At 44.8% G+C, this 25,543-nt stretch overlaps 1 protein-coding gene across 3 annotated transcripts in view; it reads left to right on the top strand.

The window, feature by feature from the left end:
- FNDC3A (fibronectin type III domain containing 3A) overlaps positions 1–25,543 on the top strand; it is a 254,406-nt gene that overhangs the window by 78,237 nt on the left and 150,626 nt on the right. For all 3 annotated transcript variants that reach the window (XM_079778647.1, XM_079778645.1, XM_079778646.1), the window contains exon 3: positions 21,955–22,030. In XM_079778647.1, the coding sequence (XP_079634773.1) occupies positions 21,955–22,030 (76 nt within the window). The remainder of the gene's footprint in view (positions 1–21,954; positions 22,031–25,543) is intronic.

The raw sequence follows: 25,543 nt of genomic DNA on the forward strand, positions 1-25,543 counted from the left end.
TTGATTTTTTAATCTATTCAACCATCTTAAGTCTTTGATGGGAACATTTCAATTTTACTTTTAAAGTAATTGTTGACAGATACGTAGTTGTGGTCATTTTATTATTTATTTATTTTAGAATAGTTTAATGATTTTTTAAAATATATTTTTATTGATTTCAGAGAGGGAGAGGGAGAGATAGAAACATCAGTGATGAGAGGGAATCATTGATTGGCTGCCTCCTACATGCCCCCTACTGGGGATCGAGTCCACAACCCTAGCATGTTCCCTTGACCAGAATCGAACCCGGAACCCTTCATTCCACAGGCTGATGTTCTATCCACTGACCCAAACCAACTAGGGCATGATTTTTTTTTTAAAGAGAGAGATAGAGGGAGCAGCAGAGAAAGGGAAAGAGAGACATCAATGAAAGAGCATAATATTGATCAGCTGCCTCCTGCACACCCCCTACTGGGGATTGAGCCTGCAACTCAGGCATGTGCCCTTAGTGGGAATTGAACTGACAACTTTTGGGAGAACCAGACAATGCCCAGCCCACTGAGCCACACTGACCAGGGTTTACTATTTATATTTTTTATCTTTCTTTTTCTTCGTCTTAAGAAATCTTTTTAACATTTCTTCTAATAGTGTTTTGGTGGTGATGAAGTCTTCAGCTTTTTCTTATCTGGGAACCTTTTTATCTGTCCGAAATTCTAAAGGATAGCTTTGTTGGGTAGAGTAATTTTAGTTGTAGGTCCCTTCTTTTCATCACTTTGAATATTTCATGTCAGCCCTTTCTGATGAGAAGTCAGTTGATAATCATATGGGAGCTCCTTGGTAAGTAACTAACTGCTTTTCTCTTGCTGCTTTTAAGATTCTCTTTTTGTGTTTAATTCTTGGCATTTTAATTATGATGTATGTTGGTTTGGGCCTCTTTGGGTTCATCTTGTTTGGGAGACTGCACTTCCTGGGTTTCCATGTCTATTTCACCAGGCTAGGGAAGTTTTTTGTCATTATTTCCTCAAATAGATTTTCAATTCCTTGCGCTCTCTCTTTTCCTTTTGGTACCCCTATCGTACAGGTGTTGGTATGCTTGATGTTCCAGAGGCCCCTTAAACTATCCTCATATTTTAAAATTACTATATTTTGCTGTTCTGATTGGGTATTTCTGCTATTGTGTCTTCCAAATTGCTGATTCAATCATTTGCTTTATCTAATCTACTGTAGATTCCCTCTAATATACTGTCCATTTCAACTATTGTATTCTTCACTTATGGCTGGTTCTTTTTATGTTTTCTATCTATATTTTTATACTTCCTATCTTTTTTGTTGAAATTCTGACTGATATCATTGAGCATCTCTATAATCAATGTTTTAAACTGTGATTCTAATACATTGCTTGTCTCCATTTTGTTTAGTTCTTTTTCTGGAATTTTGTTCTGTTCTTTCATTTGGGATGTTTCTTTGTCTCCTTATTTTGGCAGCCTCCCTGTGTTGTTTTTATGTATTAGGTAGATCTGCTATATCTCCTGGTCTTGGTAGAGTGGTCTATGTAGTGTAAGGCCCAGTAGTGCAGATTCCCTGATCACCTGAGCCAGGTGCTCCAGGAGTGTCCTTTGTGTGGGTTGTGTGTGCCCTCCTTGATTGCTATTGGCACATAAATGAAAAGGATTGACCCTTGTGCTTATTGCTTGTGAGGACTGGCGATGACTACAGTGGAGGAGCTTTTGTGCAGGAGGTAACCCTACAGTGCAGAATTTGCTTTAGTGGGGCTCTGGTGCCTGCTGAGAATGCTCTTTGGTGTGTCTTTTATGGAGGTGGTTGGGTGATATTCTTGTGTGGTATAAAGCTGGCCATTGGGTTTGCTATTTCTGGGATTTCTTGGGAGGGGCTCTGGTGCAGGCAAGAGTTAGCTGCTGCCTGTGTCCTGCCTAAGGCCACTTGGTATAAGCTATGAAATGATAGTTGCCTTGTGTACTGTGCTGGGAGGTGCCTTTGAGAGGCTAAGCTGCAAATTGAGGCTGGCTACCACTAGTGTTGGGCTTGGGGCTGCTTAGCAAGAGATAGGGGCATGCGGAGGCCACATACTGCTTGTTTGGGATTTGTGAACCTTTGAGAGATTTTTAAAAATTCTGCAGCATGAGCCAAGGCCATTGTATGGAAAAGCCACCGGAAGCAGTTTAGGTGGTCCTGCAGGTTGGGTTGTGTGGGCTGGAGTCTCACAGTGCCTTTTGAGCCACTGCCCTTTGCTGGAACTCAGAGTGAGTGATGGATGTTAACTGAAGTTACTGTGATAATTTCACAATATATTTATGTATCAAATTATTATGTTGTACACTTAAAATTAATACAATGTTACATGTTAATTATTTCTCAGTAAAAAGAGTAAAAAGTAATAATTATGGCAAGCTTGATCTGTATGGTGGTCTTTAATTGCCTGGTATTTGGCTCTGGGATGATTTAAGGCAAGGGAACACTGGTTTTGCGTGTAACAGTTCGATAAGTACATTGGAACTGTAGACTTGTAATTGGTTGGTTTGCATAAAGAACTGTGTTCCTGGTCCAGCTCTTGTTCTCTGTAAGAATTAATCAACCGTTGGGGAAGAGGCAGTCTCTTCCTGGCCAGCTCCATCACAAATGCCAGAGCATCAAGAGCACAGGCAAGAAGAAAGCATAATTAATATATTTTGCCATTGATGACAGTGGGGTTTAAAGTCCCCTGCTATGACTGTTTGGATGTTGATCTCTCCCTTAAAGTCCAGCAGTTTCTTGTTAAGGCCTTTGTTTTGAAGTCTGTTTTGTCAAATATAAGTATTACTATCCCAGCTTTTTTGTTTGTTTGCCTCTTTTGTCATAGATTTATTGACCGTATAGGCATGGGTTTATTTCTGAGCTCTGTTCTCTCATTTAACCTGTGTGTCTGTTTTAATGCAAGTACCATGCTGTTTTGATTACTATAGCTTGTAGTATAGTTTAATATCAGGTAGTGTGTGACACCTCCAACTTTTTCAAGGTTTCTTTTGGCTGTTCAGGGATTTTTGTGGTTCCATGTAAATTTTTGGTTTACTTGTTCTACTTCTGTTAAATACACCATTGGTATGTTAATAGAAATTGCATTCAGTCTATAGTTTGCTTTAGGAGCATGAACGTTTTAGTTATGTTAGTTCTTTCTATCCATGAACACGATATATGCTTCCATTTATTTGTATATTGGAAGTTTTCCCTCTTGAATTTTTTAGAATAGTTTGAGAAGGATAGTTGTTAGTACTTCTTTGAATGTTTGGTAAAATTCACCACTGAAGCCATCCAGTTTAAGACTTTTGTTCGCTGGGAGTTTTCTGATTACTACTTCGATTTCATTCGTTGTAATCGGACTCCTCAGATTTTCTGATTCTTCCTGATTCAGTTTTGGAAGATTGTATGTTTTTAAAAATTTATCCATTTTGTCCTGGTTGTCCAGTTTGTTGTCATATAATTGTTCGCAGTATTTTCTTACAATTGTTTGTATATTTGTGCTTTAATTGTCAGTTCTCTTTCATTTCTGATTTTCTTTGCCATGGGGGTTCTATTGACATGACAAATCTTTAACCATTCCTTTACTTTCAGTTTGTGTGTGTCTCTCTAAAGTGGGTTTCTTATAGGCATCATCTACAATAATAAAAGAGAAACATGCAAATTAACCATACCTCTGCTACACCCACAAGCCACGCCCACCAGCCAATCAGGAGCGAGTATGCAAATTAACCCAACCAAGATGGCTGGGGCCACGGAGAGAGCAGGAGGCTTGGGTTTCCCCGGCAATGGAGGAAGCCAAGCTTCTGGCCCTGACCTCCGCTCAAGGCTACAAAGTTTCAATTATAGAAGATAAATAAATCCCAACAAAAATGGTGGCAGCCACGGAGCTGGAGAGAGCAGGAGGCTTGGGTTGCCCCTGGCGATGGAGGAAGCCAAGCTTCCCGCCCGCCCTGGCTGGCCCTGGCCTCAGCTCAAGGCTACAAAGTTTCAATTATAGAAGATAAATAAATCCCAGATACCAGGGCCTCCGCTTGGGTCACCGGGGGGCATGTTCGGCCTGCAAACCACCACAGGCCCCTCGCCCAGGCCGCCCCATGCCCCAAAGGAACCCCCACCCTGATCTGGGACACCCTTCAGGGCAAACAAGCCGGCCCCCTCTCGTGCACCAGGCCTCTATCCTATCTAATGAAAAAGTAATATGCAAATTGACTGTCACTCCAACACAAGATGGCTGCCCCGTGTGGTCAAAGATGGCTGCCCCCATGTGGACACAAGATGGCCGCCACAAGATGGCCAGCAGGGGAGGGCAGTTGGGAGGGACCAGGCCTGCAAGGGAGGGCAGTTGGGAGGGACTAGGCCTGCAAGGGAGGGCAGTTGGGGACAATCAAGCCTCCAGGGGAGGGCAGTTGTGGTCGACCAGGCCTGCAGGGGAGGGCAGTTGTGGGCGATCAGGCCTGCAGGGGAGGGCAGTTAGGGACAGTCAGGCTGGCAGGCGAGAAGTTAGGCATCAATCAGGCTGGCAGGGGAGTGGTTAGGGGGTGATCAGGCTGGCAGGCAGAAGTGGTTAGAGGCAATCATGAAGGCAGGCAGGTGAGCAGTTGGGAGCCAGCTGTCCTGGATTGTGAGAGGGATTGTTTAACGGGCAGTCGGACATCCCTTGAGGGGTCCCAGATTGGAGAGGGTGCAGGCTGGGCTGAGGGACACATACCCCCTGTGCACGAATTTTGTGCACCGGGCCTCTAGTCCTATATAATACAAGCCTAATATGCAAATTGATCCAATGGTAAACGACTGGTCACTATGATGCACACTGACCACCAGGGTGCAGACGCTCAACGCAGGAGCTGCCCCCAGCCCACAGGCCCTAGGCTAGCCAAGGCGGGTGCCAGCAGGGGTCCCCCTGATTGCCCCGCTGTTCGCCCACAGAGGGAGGCGACCTGCACTGGCGGTGGGGGGCAGGGCCAGCAAGTGGGCAGTGCAAAGCCAGCCAAGGTGGGTGCCAGCAGGGCCCCCGTGATCACCCTGCTGGTCGCCCCACAGATCTGCCCTGATCGCCAGCCAGGCCTAGGGACCCTATCCATGCACGAATTTCATGCACCGGGCCTCTAGTGTGTGTGTGTGTGTGTGTGTGTGTGTGTATTGGGCCTTGTTTTCTTATTCATATAGCTGCCCTCTGTCTTTTGCTTGCAACATTTAATCACTTTACATTTAAAGTGACTATTGATTGGTAAATATTGCTATTTTGTTATAAATACTACAAATGTCCGATGCACGAAATTCGTGCATAGGTAGGGTCCCTAGGTCTGACCAGCGATCAGGGCTGATCAGGGCCGTCCTTCCCTGGCTGCCAGCTGCCATCCGGGGCCTTCCTTCATTCCACACCGCCCCCTGGTGGTCAGCACACATAATAGTGAGGATCGAACTCCCAGTCTCCCGGTCGAACTCCCAAGGGGTCACTTTGCATATTAGCCTTTTATATATAGAGATGTTTTTCTTCTCTTCTTTCTCCTCCTCCTTCTTATTCTTAATGAAGTCTCTTTAACATTTCTTTTAATACTAGCTTCATGGTGATTAACTAAAGCTTTGCCTTGTCTGGAAAGTTCTTTATTTCTCCTTCAATTTTAAATGATAGCCTTGCTGAATAGAGCAGTTTTGGATGTAGGTCCTTGCTTTTTATCACCTTGAATATTTCCTACCAGTCCCTTCTGGCCTGAAATGTTTCTGTTGGGAAATCAGCTGAAGTATATGGGAGCTCCCTAGTAAGTATCTAGCTGTGTTTCTCTTGCTGCTTTTAAGATTCTCTATTTTTTCTTTGATCTTTACCATTTTAAGTATTAATGTGTCTTGGTGTGGGTCTATTTAGGTTCATCTTGTTTGGGACTCTATGTGCTTCCTGGACTTGTGTCTTTCCTTCACCAGGTTAGGGAGGTTTTCTGTCATTATTTCTTCAAATAGGTTCTCAATCTCTTGTTCTCTCTCTTCTCCTCTGGTACCCATATAATGTGGATGTTGTTATGCTTGATGTTGTCCCAGAGTTCTCTTAAACTATCCTCATTATTTAAAACTTTTTTTCTTTTAGCTGCTCTGATTGGGTGTGTGTTTTTTTTCTACCTTGTCTCCCAAATCACTGATTTGCTTTATGTTATCTGCTGTTGATTACTTCCTACTTGTATTCTTCATTTCAGATACTATATTCTTCATTTCTGACTGGTTGTTTTTTGTTGGTGTTTTTGTTTGTTTTTTTCTATTGTTGAATTTCTCACTGAGTTCATCCATTTTTCCCCTAAGTTCCTTGATCATCTTTTAATTAATTTTATTTATTTTTTTATTTTTTTATTTTTTATTTTTTTTCTCTTTCAATATGTAATTTTATTTTTTTATTTTATTTTTTTTATTTTTTTTAATCAAGCGACTGTAAATTTTTTTCTTTTTCTTTTTTTTTAATTTCTTTATTGATTAAGGTGTCACATATTTGTCCTCATCCCCCCATTCCCATCCCACACCCCTCCCCACGGATGCCCCAACCCCCTGTTGAACTTAACCATTGGTTAGGCTCATATGCATGCACACAAGTCCTTTGGTTGATCTCTCCCCCCTCCCCCCACCCTCCCCTATCCTCCCTCTGAGGCCCGACAGTCCGATCGATGCCTCCTTGTTTCTGGTTCTGTTCTTGTTCATCAGTCTATGTTGTTCATCATTTCCCCTAGATGAGCGAGATCATGTGTCACTAGAGATATACTTATAAGAACTGAATGTGAGACGAGCAATAAGTTATGCTGACAGGCAAATGAATCAGTCTGTAGTGAGTTTCTTTCTGGACCAACAGTTCTTTTGAGACCCAATATCAATGTCCACCAGTTCCTTATGTGTACATGTCGGCACCGACCCCTCAGCTCTGGATGGTGGACAGATGGTGGTAATGCAGGTCCGACTCCCTCTGGTTTGGTCTCGGCCGGACCCAGGGGCACGGCTTCACCGGGATCCAGGGGCGCATGGCCTCACCCGGACCCAGGGGCGCGTGGCCTCTCCCAGACCCAGGGGCGCGTGGCCTCACCCGGACCCAGGTGCGCGCGGCCTCACCCGGACCCGGGACCCAGCCTCACCCGGATCCAGGGGCACACGGCCTCACCCGGACCCGGGATCCAGCTTCACCCGGCCCCAGGGGCGCGAGGCCTCACCCGGACCCAGGGGTGTGTGGCCTCACCCGGACCCAGGTGCATGCGGCCTCACCTGGACCCGGGACCCAGCCTCACCCGGATCCAGGGGCACACGGCCTCACCCGGACCCAGGGGCGCGTGGCCTCTCCGAGACCCAGGGGCGCGTGGCCTCTCCCAGACCCAGGGGCGCGTGGCCTCACCCGGACCCAGGGGCGCGCGGCCTCACCCGGACCCGGGACCCAGCCTCACCTGGATCCAGGGGCACACGGCCTCACCCGGACCCGGGATCCAGCTTCACCCGGACCCAGGGGCGCATGGCCTCACCCGGACCCAGGGGCGCGTGGCCTCTCCCAGACCCAGGGGCGCGTGGCCTCTCCCAGACCCAGGGGCGCGTGGCCTCACCCAGACCCAGGGGCGCGCGGCCTCACCCGGACCCGGGACCCAGCCTCACCCGGATCCAGGGGCGCGTGGCCTCTCCCAGACCCAGGGGCGCGTGGCCTCACCCGGGCCCGGGACCCAGCCTCACCCGGATCCAGGGGCACACGGCCTCACCCGGACCCGGGATCCAGCTTCACCCGGACCCAGGGGCGCGTGGCCTCTCCCAGACCCAGGGGTGCGTGGCCTCACCCGGGCCCGGGACCCAGCCTCACCCGGATCCAGGGGCACACGGCCTCACCCGGACCCGGGATCTAGCTTCACCCGGACCCAGGGGCGCATGACCTCACCTGGACCCAGGGGCGCGTGGCCTCTCCCAGACCCAGGGGCGCGTGGCCTCACCCGGACCCAGGGGCGCGTGGCCTCACCCGGACCCAGGGGCGCGTGGCCTCTTCCAGACCCAGGGTCGCGCGGCCTCACTCGGACCCGGGATGCAGCTTCACCCGGGTCCAGGAGCGCGTGGTCTCACCCGGACCCAGTGGCGCGTGGCCTCTCCCAGACCCAGGGGCGCGTGGCCTCACCCGGACCTAGGTGCGCGCGGCCTCACCCAGACCCGGGACCCAGCCTCACCCGGATCCAGGGGCACACGGCCTCACCCGGACCCGGGATCCAGCTTCACCTGGACCCAGGGGCGTGTGACCTCACCCGGCCTTTTAATTAATTTTGAATTCTATCTGGTATTCCTCTTTTTTTCATTTTACTTATTTCTTTTTCTCTGGATTGCTCTTGTTCTTTCATTTGTGGCATGTTTCTTTGTATCCCCATTTTTTCTGCCTCTCTGTATTTGTTTATGTGTATTAGGTAGATCTGCTGTGTCTCTAAGTCTTGGTAGGGTGGCCTATGTATTACGTATCCTGTGGGGCTCAGTGGCATAGTCTCCTTGATCACTTGAGCTAGGTACTTCAGAAATATCCCTTTTGAGGTTTATATGAGCCCTTCTATTGTTGTTGAGTCTTGATTGCTGTTAGCCCATCTATGTGTGGGATTAACCCTCAATCTCGCTGACTGTGAGGACTGACCCAGACCACAGTATTTGAGTTACTGTGTGGGGGATGAGCTTTCGAAGCAGAATTCACCCCAGCAGGGTCTGGTGCCTGCCAAGATCTCCGTTTGGGTGTGCCACTAATAGAGCTAATCTGGTTGTTTTCTGATGTGGACTGGAGCCAGCTACCAGGTGTGTTGGTTCTGTCAACTCTTGGGAAGGACTTTCCTGTAGGTCAATGTTAGATACTGTTTGTGATCAGCACTATGGTACATGTTTGGAGCTACAAAAGGATCCACAATTGGTAACTACCTCTACTGAACCTGGTTGCTTATGGGAGGGGCCAAGCTGATATCAAAGCTGGCTGCACCAGTACATGTCCTTGGGCAGGTCACAAAAAGGCTCTAGGAACCTGGAGATCTGCCTTCACCTGCTGGTTGCTCATTAGGCTCGGCCACTGAAAGAGCCTCAAGCTTTACACAAGTTGTATGAAGCAGTTTTAGTGAGTCACCAGTTAGGGTCCATTTGTGTTCACCAAGTTAATATCGATTAAAACTCAGTTCCAGTGCTGGGTCTGAGACCACTCAGCAAAAGTCTCAGTATATTGCAAGGACAACCGCCACCCACCTGGGACCTGCAAATTTTTGCAATGACATAGGGTCTCAGGGATTCATCAGGGTGGAGCCAGTAGAGTTCATCAGGCTAAAACAGATTAAGATTTGGTCATGTGGAGGGAGAGCTCTGTACAGCAATAGTGATGCTTGTTGGGCAGGAGGAAAGAAGTCCCTCTTCCTAAAGCTGCACAACTCAGCCTCTCCCTGAACTTGCTTAGAATTTGAGAGTTTTTAAGAAAGATAGCAACATGGGCCCAAGCTGGCTTCCAACAGCACATCCCACAGCCATTTCTGAGCTTGGCACTATGGGGCCTCAGGAAGGTGCAGAGTGGGGCTAGTGCAGCTCCCCAGGCTCATGTAGAGTGGGGCAGGCAACACAGAATTGGTTGACACCGGTCAGGTGCATGGTGAAAAAATGGCCCTCATCCTAAAGCCACACAACTCAGTCTCTTCCCGTGTGTCCAGGCATCCCCTGAGATTACCTGGAATTCCTCAAGCATGTTTTTTTTTTATTTGTTTGTTTTTAATACTCACCTGAGAATACGCTTATTGATTAGAGAGAGAGAGAAAACAAACAAGAGTGAGAGAATATTGATTGGTTGCCTTCTGTATGTGCCCCAACAGGGGATCAAACCTGCAACCTCTTGGTATGTGGGATGACTCTCCAAACGAGCCCACACTGGCCAGACTCTTCAAGAGATTTTTTAAAGGAAGACTGCAACATGGGCCCAGGCTGGCCGCCTCTAGAAAATCCCACAGCTCTATGGGAGCTTGGCAGGGTGGAGCCTCATGGAGTCTGCAGGGTAGGGTTAATGTAGTTCCCAAGGTTGATGCCACGGCGGTGGTGTCCCAACACAGAAACAATAGTGCTGGTTGAGCATGCTGGGTAAGCAGCCCTCACCCTAAAGTCACACAACTCAGTCTGTCCCTGTGTGTCTTTGGCAACCTCTGAGCTTGCGTGGAATACCCCAAGAGTTTTTCAAGACTGATTGCAATGTGGGCCCAGACTGGCTGCCACCAGCAGATCTCTTATCCATTAGCTTAGAAAGAAAGGACTTCAGGGAGTTGACAGGGTGGGGCTAGTTAGTGTAGCTCCCTAGGCTAATTTCATATGTAGGGAAGTGCTTGATACAGTAGGAGATACGGTGTTTATCAGTGGTGTGGGGGAGAAGAGAGAAACTCAAAACAGGGATACTGACAGCTGTCCCTCTATACCTGTCCCAGAAGCCACACAACTCAGTCTCTCCCTGCATGACTTCAGTCCCATTTGGTGCCATCCCTCTACTGGAGCCCAGGTTGAGTGCCTTCAAGCACGATTTTGTATGCTTGCCCTTTAAGAGGATGCCTGGGTTTCTAGCAGACTACTGTATCACCCAGGTGGATGGGATCCCTGCTGATTTTCACAGCCAGTTGTTAGTGGGCTCCTCTTCTCATCACTGGTGCTCTGAGCTGAGGAACCTGGCATGGGCTTTAGACCCCTTGCTCCTCAGGGCGGCGGGGGGGGGGGGGGGGGGGGCGGCGGGGCTGAAGACGACCTCTGCAACTGAGATATCCCTCCAAAGTGTCAACCTCTGCAATGGATGCAAGGCCAGCCCTTTTCATGTCTCCACCTCTTCTACCAGCGTTCGAGAGATTTCTGTATATATCCTTAGTTATAAGACATGTTCAGCTAGTCTTCAGATGGTTATCCAGGTTTGTTGTTCTATAATTTAGTTGTAATTTTGATGTGGTCCTGGGAGGAGTTGAGTGTAACTTCCACCTACCCCACTATCTTGGATCCTATCTCCTTAAGCAACATTCAAATATACCATACAGCAGTGTCAACTATAATAATTATGTTGTACATTACACCCCCATTACTTAATTTGTAAGGGGGCCATTCTAACTGCACCCACCTCCACCTCTGGTACCACACACAAATCTGATCTTTTTTCTATGAGTTTTTTTTTTTTTTTTTTTTTTACATATAAATGAGACCATACGGTATTTGTCTTTTTAACTTACTTTACCTAGCATAGTACCCTCAAGGTCCATACATGATGTTACAAATGGCAGGATTTTCTTCTTTTTTTATGTCTGAATAATATTCCACTGGAGATACATATATCACAACTTCTTTACCCATTCATCTACGATGGACACTTAGGTTGTCTCCATGTTTTCGCTATTGTGTAAATAATGATGCAGTGAACATGGGGGTGCAGCTTTCTCTTTGACATAGTGTTTTCATTTTGTTTGTTCAGATCTATACCCAGAAGTGGAATTGCTGGTTCACATAATAATCTAATTTTAAATTTTTTAGGAACCAACATACTATTTTCCATGATAGCTCTATCAATTTACATTACCACCAGCTGTGCAAAAGGGTTCCCTTTTCTTCACATTCTTAACAGCAATTGTTCAAGAGACTTCTGTATATATCCTAGTGTCTCTTTGATGATATCAATAATAATAGGTATGAGCTGATAACTCATTGTGGTTTTCATTTTCACTTCTGTAATGATTAGTGATGTTGAGCAACAGCATTTATCTGTAGGCCATTTGTATATCTTCTTTGGGAAAATGACTTCCTTTGCCCATTTTTAAATTGCCTTTTAAGTTCTTTTATATATATATATATATATATATATATATATATATATATATATTTCATTGATGTTTTACAGAGAGGAAGGGAGAGGGATAGAGAGAAACATCGATGAGAGAGAAACATCGATCAGCTGCCTCCTGCACACTCCCTACTGGGGATGTGCCCGCAACCAAGGTACATGCCCTTGGCCGGAATCGAACCTGGGACCCTTGAGTCCGCAGGCCGACGCTCTATCCACCGAGCCAAACCGGTTAGGGCTGCCTTTTAAGTTCTTTTGCTGTTGAGTTGTAGGAGTTCTTTATATATTTTCGGATATTAACCCTTATCAAACATGACTTGCAAATACTTTTTCCTATTCTACAGATTGTCTTTTCATTTTGTGAGTCATTTCCTTTACTGTGCAAAAGCTTTTCAATTTGATATAGTCACACTTGTTCAGTTTCATTTTGTTTGTGTTTTAGGTGTGATATCCAAAAAATCATTGCTAAGACACATGTCTCAAGGAACTTTTTTCTATGTATTCTCAGGAGTTTTATGGTTTTAGGTGTTATGTTTAAGTCTTTAATCCAATTTGACTTAATTCTTGTGAGTGGTATAAGATAGTTTCATTCTTCGTGTATTGTGAATATCCAATTTCCTAGTTCCTCATATTGAAAAGCCTCTCTTTTCTGCATTGAGTGTTCTTGACTTACTTGTCAAAGATTCGTCAGCCATATATCCGTGGGTGTGTTTCAGTGCTCTTGATTCTGTCCATTGCTCTATTTCTCTGTTTCTGCCAGTACCAGTTTTGATGATGATAGCTTTATAAGGTAGCTTGAAATCAGGAAGTGTGATGCTTCCCACTTTGTTCTTCTTCCTCAGAATTGCTTTGGCTATTTAGGGTCTTGTAATTCCATATAAATTTTAGGATTATTTTTCTACTTCTGTAAAAAAATGCTATTGGAATCTCAGTAGGGATTGTATTGAATCTGTAAATGGCTTTCGGGTAGTATGGACATTTTAATATTAATTCTTCCAGTCCATGAATATGGGATACCTTATTTGTGTGTGTGTGTGTGTGTGTGTGTGTGTGTGTGTGTGTGGTTATTTCTTTTACTGATGTTTTGTAGTTTTCTGTGTAGAAATCTTTCACCTTTTTGGTTAAATTTATTTGTAAATATTGTTTTCCCCCCTATATAATGTATTGTTATTGTATAGAACACTAGATTTTTGTATATTAATTTTGCATTCTGCACCAATACTGAATTCATTGTTTAGATTTAACAATTTTTGGTGGTGTCTTTAAAATTTCCTAGATATAAAATCATGTCATCTGCAAGTAGAGACAGTTTTACTTCTTCCTTTCCTAGTCTTTTACTTCTGCCTTTTAATTCTTTTTCTTGACTGTGGCTAGGACTTGCAATAATACTATGTTGAGTAAGAGTGGCGAGAGTGAGCACCCTTGTCTTGTTCCTAATCTTAGAAGAAAAGCTTTTGAGCTTTTACTGTTGAGTATGATGTTAGCTGTGGGCTTGTCATATATAGTTTTTATTATGTTGAGATACATTTCCTCTATATTTAATTTGTTAAGGGTTTTTATCATGAACAGATCTTGAATGTTGTCAGATGTTTTCTCCATGTCTATAGAGATGTCATTTTTTATTTTATTCTATTAATGTGATATATCATATTTATTGATTTGTGTATGGTAAACCATCCTTGCATGCTAGAGATAAATCCCACTTGATTAGGGTGAATGATCCTTTCAATATGCTACTAAGTTTGGTTTGCTAGTATTTTATTGAGAGTTTTTCATTTTTATTCATCAGGGATTTTGGCCGGAATTTTTTTTTGCGGGGAGGGGTGTTCTTATGGTGTCATTTTTTGGCTTAGGCATCAGGGTTATATTGGTCTCATAAAACGAGTTTGGGAGTGTTACCTCCTCTTTAATTTCTTTTGGGAAGAGTTTGAGAAGGATTGGCATTAATTATTTAAATGGTTGGTAAAATTCACCAATGAAGCCATCCTATCCTGGGCTTTGTTTGATGGGAGATTTTTAATTACTGACTTCTTACGATGAATTGGTCTGTTCAGATTCTCTATTTCTTCCTGATTCAATCTTTGTTAAGTGTGTTTTTAAGCAATTTTCGTTTCTTCTAAGTTGTCCAGTTTTTGCATATAGTTGTTCATAATAGCCCCTTATGATCCTTTGTAATTCTGTGGTTTGAGTTGTAATGTCTCTTTAATTCAAATTTTGATGATTTGGGTTCTCCTTTTTTTCATGGTTAGTCTAGCTAAAGTTTTTTCTGTTTGCACACGCTTGATCCTGTACATAGAAAATCTCAAAGAATCTTCAAAAAATGACTAGAGGCTTCGGGTCAAGATGGCAGCAGAATTACAACCAAACTACAGAACAGCTATCATTCAGAAGTAATTTCTAGCTGAACAAAAGTCCTAAAACTACAGATACAAAGAATGCAGGTTGAGAGTGTTAGGAGGGACAGAGATATGGAACGAGCTGGTCCAACACCCACCTGTGGTGGTTAAAAATCAGAGGGATATCTCAGCTGCAGAGGTCCCCCTGAGGAGTGATAGGTCCCAGCCCCACAGCAGACCCCCGAGGTCATGGTTCCCATGCCAGGAAAAGAAGTCCGCATATAACTTCTGGCTGTAAAAGCCAGTGGGAACTATGATTGAATGAGGGAGGGCTTCTAGAGTCCCAGGCATTCCTCTTAAAGGGACCACACACAGACTTACTCAGATTCACTCACTCTGAGCTACAGCATTGGGGCAGCAGTTCGAAAGGCACCTGGGACATTTGGGGAGGAATTGAAGTGTCTGGCATCAGGATGAAAGCAGCTGGAGGGGTAGCTTTTTCCCAAGCAGAAATGCTAGCGGAGGCCATTATTCCTTTTCTGAACCCTCCCACGCACAGAGCTGGCAGACCAGCACCATATCTGAGTTTTTCACCCTCTTGACTTGATACATGCTGTGTGGTTCTCTCCTTGAAATGTCCTCTTCTCATTTTTAGCTTGTTAACTTCTGATTGTCCTTCTGAACATTATGTAGTTATCATCTCCAGGATTTTTTTTTGCTGATTATCTGGGATGAGTAGAACCTATAGGACGTTGTTTATATCCCTATTATACCAATTACTAGTGGCTCAGTGCACGAAATTCATGCACAAGGAGGGGTGTCCCTCAGCCCAGCCTGCACCCTCTCCAATCTCAGACCCTTCAGGGGATGTCTGACTGTCATCCCTCTCACAATCCGGGACCACTCGCCTGCCTGCCTGATCGCCCCCAACTGCCCTCCCTTGCTAGCCTGATCACCCCAAGGCTTTTATTAGTATAGATATGATCCTTCACAGAAAATTTCACTAACCCTGCTTTACAATAAGGGCTTGACAATTGAATCATTGGGGCCAGACACCAAGATTTCCTTTCTTTGAATAGTGGAGGGAATAATGATCTTGTCTTTAAGTTGCCCTGAACGTCAAATGAGATACTGACTTAGAAAAGTATAAAAGCACCATATAAAGACATCTGTCTTTTTCATGTACTGAGAAGACAATAAAGTGGTAAAATGAAAAACACTATTTTTATTCTCCCCCTTCCTTCCTTTACAGTCTTTATTTAAACTTTGAAATTTATAAAAATTTCACTCCTATTTTCATTCAATATTATTTTGTATTAGTTTCAGGTTTTATATTAGTTACAGAATAGTGGTTAGACAATTATATACTTTACAAAGTGTTCCCCGATATTTCCAGTACCCACCTGGCATCATAATATTTCCAGTACCCACCTGGCATCATACTGTCATTATAACACTATTGACTATATTCCCTATTTTAAGTGACAACAGGTTAACAGGTTCCTTCCAATCTTTCTTTTGTGTTGCTTGCCCTTCCTTTTCTTTCTCACTTCTTCCCTCATTTTATTTACATAGTATTTCAATTGGCCCTCAAAGCTCAGTAAAGGCACTGGGACACGCTTAATCCACTTTACAGATCAGGAAACTGAGGCCAATTCCAGTTGGCTATGGAACTGGACTCAGCGCGCTGGCAGCCCTCACAACTGCGCTCTCTGCCTTTCCTAAGGGACAGCCACAGGGCAAACAGAACAGACCTCCCTGTGAGGCTTCTGAGCCGAGCCTCGAGCCTCGTTCTCAAGCACTTCTTCATCGTGGATGCTCCACATTCTTCCCTCTCCCCTGCGCCCCGCCCCCATTCTTTACTGCCCCCACTTCTGGGGAGCAGGTGGTAGGCTTCGCACTCACTATGCAGGCGCGCGCACTGTGGGGCAGGGTGGGAACTGGGGGCGGGGCAGGCGCAGGCTTGCTTTTGGGCCAAGGCGGGAGCAGGAGTTGCGGCCTCTCAAGTGTGCAGGCTGCAGCGAGGCCTGGTTAGCACCGGGAGCTGCGCCGAACTGCCGCAGTGGGGTACCCAGCAGTGCGGCGCACCTCCACTGCGGTGGCACCGCCCCTCAACCTCCGCCTCAGGGCTACACGTCCACACCCCTCCGCCCGGGCATCCTTCACGCTGGTAGTCATCACCTCTTGTTTCCCACCAGGCCGACCTGCATCTTGGGGCCACTGCAGAACCTCATTCTCTGCGGGCGAGGCACATCCCCTCCCGCCGGCCCCCTGCCCTGACCCAAGCCCCCTCCAGTGCACCTCAGTGACACACTGCGCCCGTTGGGCCACCCACCTCCTGGCCAGCCACTTTGCCAAAGCCACGGTGCCCGCCTGGGAGCCACCCCTCAGGCGGAGGCCTATCCGCACGCCTGCAGACCCCCCCGGCCATGGCTCCTGGCTGGCCGCTTTGCCGAAGCTTCCTCTTCCTTCAGGCACTCTCCTCAAACCCCTGGGAGCTTGGCTCCGGTAGCCCCGCCCCTTGGTGGCTCCCTGCAGCCCCCCCCCCCACTCGGCTCTCCTGGGTTGCCCGTCTGTCCGAACGCTGCTGGGGCGCCCTGCTGTGGGCAGCGTGGTCCTGGGGCAGGGGGTGGGGGTGTGGGGAGCAGCTCGAGTAAAGTTTAGTAAACCCCAGGTCGACGTTGGGATTCGGCTGTGGGCCGCGGGGGAGTCTGCCTGGACAGGAAATCACGCTTAGACCCGGAGTGCCACCCCGAGGCTCTGCAACCATGCCCACCTTGTGAACGGTTGTGACATGACGGTGTCCCAGGCAAATTTGCATATCCCTCCATTATATATATATATATATACTAGAGGCCTGGTGCACGAAATTCGTGCATGGGGGTGTGTGTCCCTCAGCCCAGCCTGCACCCTCTCCAATATGGGATCCCTCTCACAATCCAGGACTGCTGGCTCCCAACTGCTCGCCTGCCTGCCTTCCTGATTGCCCCTAACTGCTTCTGCCTGCCAGCCTGATCACCCTCTAACCACTCCCCTGCCAGCTTGATTGATGCCTAACTGCTCCCCTGCCAGCCTGATTGTCCCTAACTGCCCTCCCCTGCAGGCCTGATCACCCCTAACTGCCCTCCCCTACAGGCCTGTTCCCCCCCAACTGCTCTCCCCTGCAGGCCTGGGTCCCCCCCCCCAACTGCCTTTCCCTGCAGGCCCGGTCGCCCCCAGCTTCCCTCCTCTGCGGGCCTGGTCACCCCTAACTGCCCTCCCCTGCAGGCTTGATCGCCCCCAACTGCCCTCCCTTGCAGGCCTGGTCCCTCCCTACTGCCCTCTCCTGCTGGCCATCTTGTGGTGGCCATCTTGTGTCCACATGGGGGCAGCCATCTTTGACCACATGGGGGCAACCATCTTTGACCACATGGGGGCAGCCATGTTGTGTGTTGGAGTGGTGGTCAATTTGCATATTACTCTTTTATTAGATAGGATGACACTGTACAGTTTATTGGCTGAGTACCTGTCTGTCTCCCTCACTAGAATGTGAACTTTTGAGGCTTTGGACTGTGAATTTTTTTTCTTGGTACCTACAGTACATATAAAAATAGGTGCCAACCAGTGGGTATTTAATATATGATTTTCAGATAAATTAATTTTATTGCATACTATTTTCTGGAACATATAATTTAAAAGAGGCCTCTTTCTCCTTTTTATTTAATAGCAGGATATATTAGTTATGTATATGTCATGTTTGGTTTTCTTAGTTTTATTTCTTTTTGCCAACCTTGTAGTGAAATTCATTAAAGAAACAATTCGTGTTTTATAGAATTTCTCAGTAACAGTACTGTGAGATGATCATGATTTTAAAGAAATAACATGTATATAAAGCACACAGCATTGTGTGACACACTAAGGACTACTTTAAGGTTTGGACACCATTAAGAATTTAATGAAATCTAAAGAAAACAGTGAACCCTTTTCTAGAAAATGGTAATATCTACAGAAAGTTTCATATACAATTCTGGGTAGTTCATAAAGCCTGTGAATAGTTATCTATGGCCCCAGCTTAAGAACTCTCCTGTTTTAACCCAATGCTGTTCTCAGGTTACATCCTTCAGTAATTCACCACCTCTACAAATTCCAACACTAATTAGGAAAAGAGTGAAAAAGACAGAGTGGGTTAAAAATATTTTTAAAGAACTAGCATTTGTTTGGAATTGACAAAAAAATCTATTGGAAATAAAAGCAAACTGAAAATCCTCTTGCCCACTTTACAGATTTTGTTTTCTTTAAAACCATTCTTGGATCACAGGAAATTAAGAACAAAATAGCAGAAAATCATAAAAAATAATAGTGAAAATATTCTGTGTCATTAAAACTGAGTTCAATAAAATTCAGAGTCTTAAAGTGCATTTATTACTAAAAAAAGAATGAAATAGGTATTAAACTGAAAAAGTTAGAAAAACATTATTGTAAGTCTAAGGAAAATGAAAGAAAATAATAAAAATTGAAAATAAAAGTTAATGCATTAAGCCTGGCCATGTGGCTCAGTTGGTTGAGTGTCGTCCCATACACCAAGAGGTCACAGGTTCGATGCCTGGTCTAGGTATATGCAGATTTCGGCTCAGTCCCCAGTGGGGGCATGTGTAGGAGGCAGCCTATCGATGTTTCTTTCTCATCAATGTTTCTATCTCTCTCCCCCTCCCTCTCTCTCTCTCTAAATGTTAATAAAATACACTTTAAAAATATAAATAAGTTAATGCATTAAAAGAAACCTACTTAAATAACGGCTATAGTCTCCTCTCAGGTCTTCCTATACCTGGTTGCTACAGTGCAGCCAGAGTGATTCTCCATAGCACTACCTGCATAAATAACACTCTTCATTGCCCTTAAAATGACTCATAACATCATTTATATCAGACTTGTGCCTACCTTTAAAAAAAGGTAGGCACATTAAAAAAGTAAAAACAGATGAAATTAACTGTGGTAGTGTTTATTTAACTCAGTATGCCCAGACCATTATTTCAACAAGTAATCAATATAAAGACTGTTAACAAGGTATTTACATTGTTGGGTGTTTTTTGTAATGCCTTTGAAGTCCAGTATGTGTTTTACACTTACAGCACATCTAAATAGAGACTAGCTGCATTTCAAGTGCTTGATAACCAGCTACAAGTTAAATTTAGAAGCAGCAGAAGATGGTCACAAAGACAAAAATAGGTAACATTGGCTATAAGAAAATAATCAACTATGTTAAAAACTAAGAAGAAAAGGAAATAGGAATATAATTGCAGTATAATGTAGTACAATATCATTATTTTTAAAAATATATTTTTATTGATTTGAGGGGTGGGTGAAGAAAGAAACATCCATGAGAGAAAAACACCAGTCACCTGCCTCCTGCATGCCGCCTACTAGTAATTGAGCCCAAAACCCAGGCATGTGTCCTGACCAAGAATCGAGCTGGCAACCTCTCTCTGTGCATGGGATGACACTCAACTGAGCCACACCGTCCAGGGCTTATTACTATTATTAATATGCAAAGAATACAAATCACTAAGAACACTTAAAACCCCAAAAGATAACTTAAACAGCCAGTTTATAAAAGAGCTAGTAACAAAAATAAAAGATAGCATTAACCTCATTAAAAATCGAGTACAAATTTTAAAGATAGTAATATACTATTTTCATCTAGCAAGGTGGCAAAGATTTTGAAACTGTAATTTCCACGTTTGTGCAAAGTGTGGAAAAAGGCTGTTCCCAAAGATTATGGAGGGAGAATATGAATTAGTAAAACCTTTGTTAAAAGCAGTTTAACAATAGACACAAGAATTAGGAACATATCAAAAGGGAGCAATATTAATTATATAGAAGGGAAAAGTACATACCAAAATGTTCACTTCTGCATTGTTTATAATAATAGCAGAATTGAAAACTACCTAATTTTCTTATATTAAGAGAATGGTAGAATAGTTTATGGTATAGTCATTTGATGAAATACTGTGAGTAATAACATGGAAAAGTCTTTTTATAATATTTGATTATTAATATATTATAATATAATATAATCCTCTCTAATAAAATGGTAATATGCAAATTAACCATCACCCCACTACATAAGCCACGCCCACCAGCCAATCAGGGCGAGTATGCAAATTAACCCCAATCCAAGATGGCTACAGCCACAGAGAGCAAGGTTTCCCAGGTAACAAAGGAAGCCAAGCTTTCCATAGCCGTTGCAGGCCTAAGCCTCCACTCAAGCTACAAAGTTTCAATTATAGAAGGTAAACAAATTCAAACAAATGGCGGCAGAATGGAGCTTGAGAGAGCAAGCCAGGGTTGCCAGCGGCAACAGGGGAAGCAAAGCTTTCCACACACCCTGGCCAGGCTCACCCGCTTAAGGCAACAAAGTTTCAATTGTAGAAGGTGAATTAACTGCCACAGAAATGGCTGCCGGAGCCCCAGGCTTGGCTCCGCTCCAGGCTACAAAGTTTCAATTGTAGAAGGAAAATAAATTCCAGATACCAGGGCCTCCCCTTGGGTTGCCAGGGGGCGTGGCCGGCCTGCAAACCACCACAGGCCCCTCACTCAGGCCGCCCCACACCCCAAGGGAACCCCCACCCTTATCTGTGACCCCTTCAGGGCAAACCAGCTGGCCCCCACCCGTGCACCAGGCCTCTATCCTATCTAATAAAAGAGTAATATGCAGATTGATCATCACTGCAACACACAATATAGCTGCCCCCATGTGGTCAAAGATCCTGCCCCCATGTGGACACAAGATGGCCACTACAAGATGGCCAGCAGGGGAGGGCAGTTGGGAGGCACCCGGCCTGCAAGGGAGGGCAGTTGAGAGGGACCAGGCTTGCAAGGGAGGGCAGTTGGAGGTGATCAACCCTGCAGAAGAGGGCAGTTAGGGGTGACCAGGCTGTCAGAGGAGGGAAGTTGGGGCAAACAGGCTGGCAGGGGAGCAGTTAAGTATCAACCAGGCTGGCAGCGGAGTGGTTAGGGGGTGATCAGGCTGGCAGGCAGAAGCGGTTAGAGGCAATCAGGAAGGCAGGCAGGCAAGCAGTTGGGAGCCAGCAGTCCTGGATTATGAGAGGGATGTCTGACTGCCCGTTTAGGCCCGATCCCAGGATCGGGCCTAAACGGGCAGTCGGACATCCCTCCAGGAGTCCCAGATTGGAGAGGGTACAGGCTGGGCTGAGGGACAACCCCCTGCCGTGCACGAATTTCGTGCACCGGGCTTCTAGTATAATATAATATATGTCTAAGGAGAAAAATTAAGCCTATGTGTAGAGAAGAAGACTAAGAAATTTATCAGAATGTTAACAATATTAGGATACAAGGACCTCAGATTTTTTTCCAGGTTTCTGTTTTCCAAATGCCATAAAATTAGTGAGTATTACCTATAAAACTACAAGTAAACTACTTAAAGTGGTGGGATTCTTAAATATAATTTGAAAAGTCATATTGATTCAAATATGCTCTATTTACAAAGCTGTATTTTAAGTTTTAATTAACGCAGTGCTTAGCAGCTGATGAACTAAATGTAAATGACCCAAATACTCTGTGGTTTGACTCTATACATGTTTCATAGTGAAGTTTATTGACTTTACAATAAAAGTTTGCCACTATCTTTTTCTTATCGCCTTATTTTTGACTTAAGTCTGACCTCCAGAAAAGTGACATAATACTTCTTTAATGTGTAATATATGTAATCCCCATTTTCCTTTCCCATTTCATAGGGTTAGATAGCTCATTATCTACTCTCTTACTAGCTCTTGATATACTAATTTGCTCTTCTGTTGTTTTGATTAATGCTTCTTCCCCTCTTTTAAGGTTATTCTGGTACAAGTTAACCCAGGAGAAGCATTTACAATAAGAAGAGAAGATGGACAGTTTCAGTGCATTACAGGTAAGAATCGTAATTTATTATTATTTGAAACGAGAAAAATTTATAGTACATAAAAATATATATGCTGGTGGTCTCTTCCTTTCTTTCTCACTATCACTACACCAAGTCAAACTCTGAATATCTTATATCTTAACAACTGCAGCATCCTAATTAGTCTCTTTGCCCTGGTTTCTTGATTAATCTTACTACTAGAGGCCCAGTGCACGAAATTTGTGCACTAGGGGGGGGTTGTCCCTCAGCCCAGCCTGCACCCTCTCCAATCTGGGACCCCTCGGGGGATGTCTGACTGCCGGTTTAGGCCCAATCCCACACAATCTGGGACTGCTGGCTCCCAACTGCTCGCCTGCCTGCCTGATTGCCCCTAACCGCTTCTGCCTGCCAGCCTGATCAATCCTAACCACAATAAAAGTTTGCCACTATCTTTTTCTTATCGCCTTATTTTTGACTTAAGTCTGACCTACAGAAAAGTGACATAATCGACGACTAACTGCTCTCCTGCCGGTCCAATAGCCCCCAACTGCCCTCCCCTGCAGGCCTGATCGCCCCCAACTGCCCTCCCCTGCAGGCCTGATCGCCCCCAACTGCCCTCCCTTGTAGGCCTGGCCCCCCCAACTGCCCTCCCCTGCTGGCCTGATTGCCCACAACTGCCCTCCCCTTCTGGCCATCTTGTGGTGGCCATCTTGTGACCACATGGGGGTGGCCATCTTGTGCGAGGGCATGATGGTCAATTTGCATATTACCTCTTTATTATATAGGATAATATTACTAGAGGCCCGGTGCACAAATTCATGAACATTGAAAGGAAATTAATTAGAAGAAATATATATTTTTAAATATATTTTATTGATTTTTTTATAGAGAGAAAGGGAGAGGGATAGAGAGTTAGAAACATCGATGAGAGAGAAACATCAATCAGCCACCTCCTGCACACCTCCCACTGGAGATGTGCCTGCAACCAAGGTACATGCCCTTGACTGGAATCGAACCTGAGACCTTTCAGTCTGTAGAGTGGCGCTCTATCCACTGAGCCAAACCAGTTAGGGCAGAAGAAATGTTTTAATACTGCTATTTACCCTTTCTTTACAATAGAAGTGTCAACCAAATTCATGATCGACATTGACAGATCGAAATATGCATGCGATTGGCACATCGCGCATGTATGAGTCAACTTAGCCTTTTATAGATATAGAATCAACTTGCTTAATTAGACCTGCTTTCTGATGTAGCTAAACTTTTTCCAGCCCTGTGAAGCACTCCAACTTCTTTTTCAGGTAATTGTCAGCAACACAGCAGTAAATATCAACACACGCAGGGAGAACAAAGGGTAAAATATTTAACTGCAGCAGTGTTTGACTATATTCTGTGCAGTGAGAAAACCTGAAGTCATTTTCAAGGTCCACCATTTTTTCTTTTCAGTCAGGTCAAGTTTCTGAGCTTTCTAAATCTTTTTCTGGCTAATGAAAAGAAAATAGGATTCCACTGAGTCTCCTATCTACCTACTCCAGGACTTCTGTGAGGATCAAGTGAGATGAGGCATGGGAAAACACTTCACGGACATTGGGATAAAGTGTAAAATGTTTGCACCTGGCTATAAAGCAAGTTGTGTTTCTAGGCTGAAGTAACTGCAAGGAGGCTAGTTGTAGCTAGGGAGAGGAAGCTGGGTGTTGCTACATCACGTCATTACCTGGCACCCACAGCGACCGTTTCAGGGCTGGTCTGGGTTGTGGGCCGCATTTTGTGTCATGGGGTCTCGGCAGCATCGGCTGCGATTTGGTGGGGTGTCACTCCAGGGTGGCGGCAGGGCCTGTGTCCCACTTGGGGGAAGCCGAGTATTGCTTTGTGGGTGCCAGGTCCACGGTGCCATTTCTCTGTGCGCATCAGAGCAGCTCCTGCGTTGAGCATCTGCCCTCTGGTGGTCAGTGCACATCATAGCAACTGGTTGGACAGTCAGACACTTAGCATATTAGGCTTTTATATAGAGAGATATTGTTTATGTCACTCAACTGCTGAAAAATCTTCAATGAATCCAATTCAGGATCCTTAATCTTTTTCTTAAAGATCATTTTATCTTTCTAGTCTTTCAACTCATTTTCCCTTTAGCACTGTTTTACTTCTCACTTGGTAAATTATTCACTGTCTTTTGAGTCTGTCTTGTACTTACTGTAGTGTTCTTCTTATCTAGAATTCACCCTTATCACCACCGCCCCTAGCCTATCCAAATGCTACCAGTGCTTCAAGACTGAGCTCAGATCTTATCTTTAAAAGGTTTTTTGTCATTTTAATTTGCATCTCTCTGATGATTAGTGACTTCGAGCATTTTTTCATGTCTCTTAGCCATCTGTATGTCCTCTTTGAAGAAGTGTCTATTTAGGAAATATATCCTAAGAATCCTGAAACACCAGTCAGATTGTTTATAGCACCACTATTTACAATAGCTAAGATCTGGAAACAGCCCAAGTGCCCATCAATAGATGAGTAGATAAAAAAGCTGTGGTACGTTTACATAATGGAATACTACATAGGTTTAAAAAAGAATGATCTTTTAATCTTTGAGACAGCACGGAGGGGCCTGGAGAGTATTATGCTAAGCGAAATAAGCCAGTCAGAGAATGACAAGTATCACATATTCTCATTTATATGTGGAATAAAATGAAAATAAACTGACGAACAAAATAGATCCAGAGACATGGAAGCATGGAACAGACTGGCGAATTTCAGAGGCTCAGGGGGATTGGGGAGGGGGGGAGGGGGAGGGGGAGAGGGCCAGCAAGAAGTTAAACAGTGAACTTATATGCATATCCATAATCCATGGACACAGACAGTAATTAGTGTGGTAGGCCTGGGATGGGCCAGGGCCAGGTGGAGAGGGACAATAGGGGGGAAAAGGGAGGACATCTGTAATACTTTCAACAATAAAGATAAAGTAAAAACAAATTTTAAATAAAATAAAATAGGTAAATTAACGTTTTTTATAGTCTTTAGTGAGTATTCCCTCCACAATGCTCACTAGCCATCCCTCCGTCCCCCCCCCCCCCCCCCCACGTTACTCACTAGCCACCCTCTACAAACACATTTGTAACAAACAAAAGATGTCTCCAGATACCACCAGATGTTCTGGGGGGGGGGATGAGGGGGGGGCACAAAATCACCCCCAGTTGAAACCATCTGCTGTATGTGAAGACAAAAACAATATAAAGGTCACTGGCTTTGTATTTAGAGAACCTGGGTTTAAATCCCAACTCTCACTGATTGTCTGTGTAAACTTTCATATGTTATTTAACCTCTATCAGGTACATTTCTTATCTGTAAAATTTCCATTCTTTTGAGAATAATAGTACACCTCATAGGATAATTGTAAGGGTTAACTAATGTGCTTGTAAAACATTCTAAACCAGATCTGGCACATATAAGGCACTCAGTAAATTGTGATGTTGGGTGCTGTGGTGTTAATTATTTCATAGAAAGTTACTCCATCTTCTGTGAAACTTCATAATACCAATTATTGTGCCATTC

Source organism: Cnephaeus nilssonii (genome assembly GCF_951640355.1).
Source record: "Cnephaeus nilssonii genome assembly, chromosome: 8".
Lineage (NCBI taxonomy): Eukaryota > Metazoa > Chordata > Mammalia > Chiroptera > Vespertilionidae > Cnephaeus > Cnephaeus nilssonii.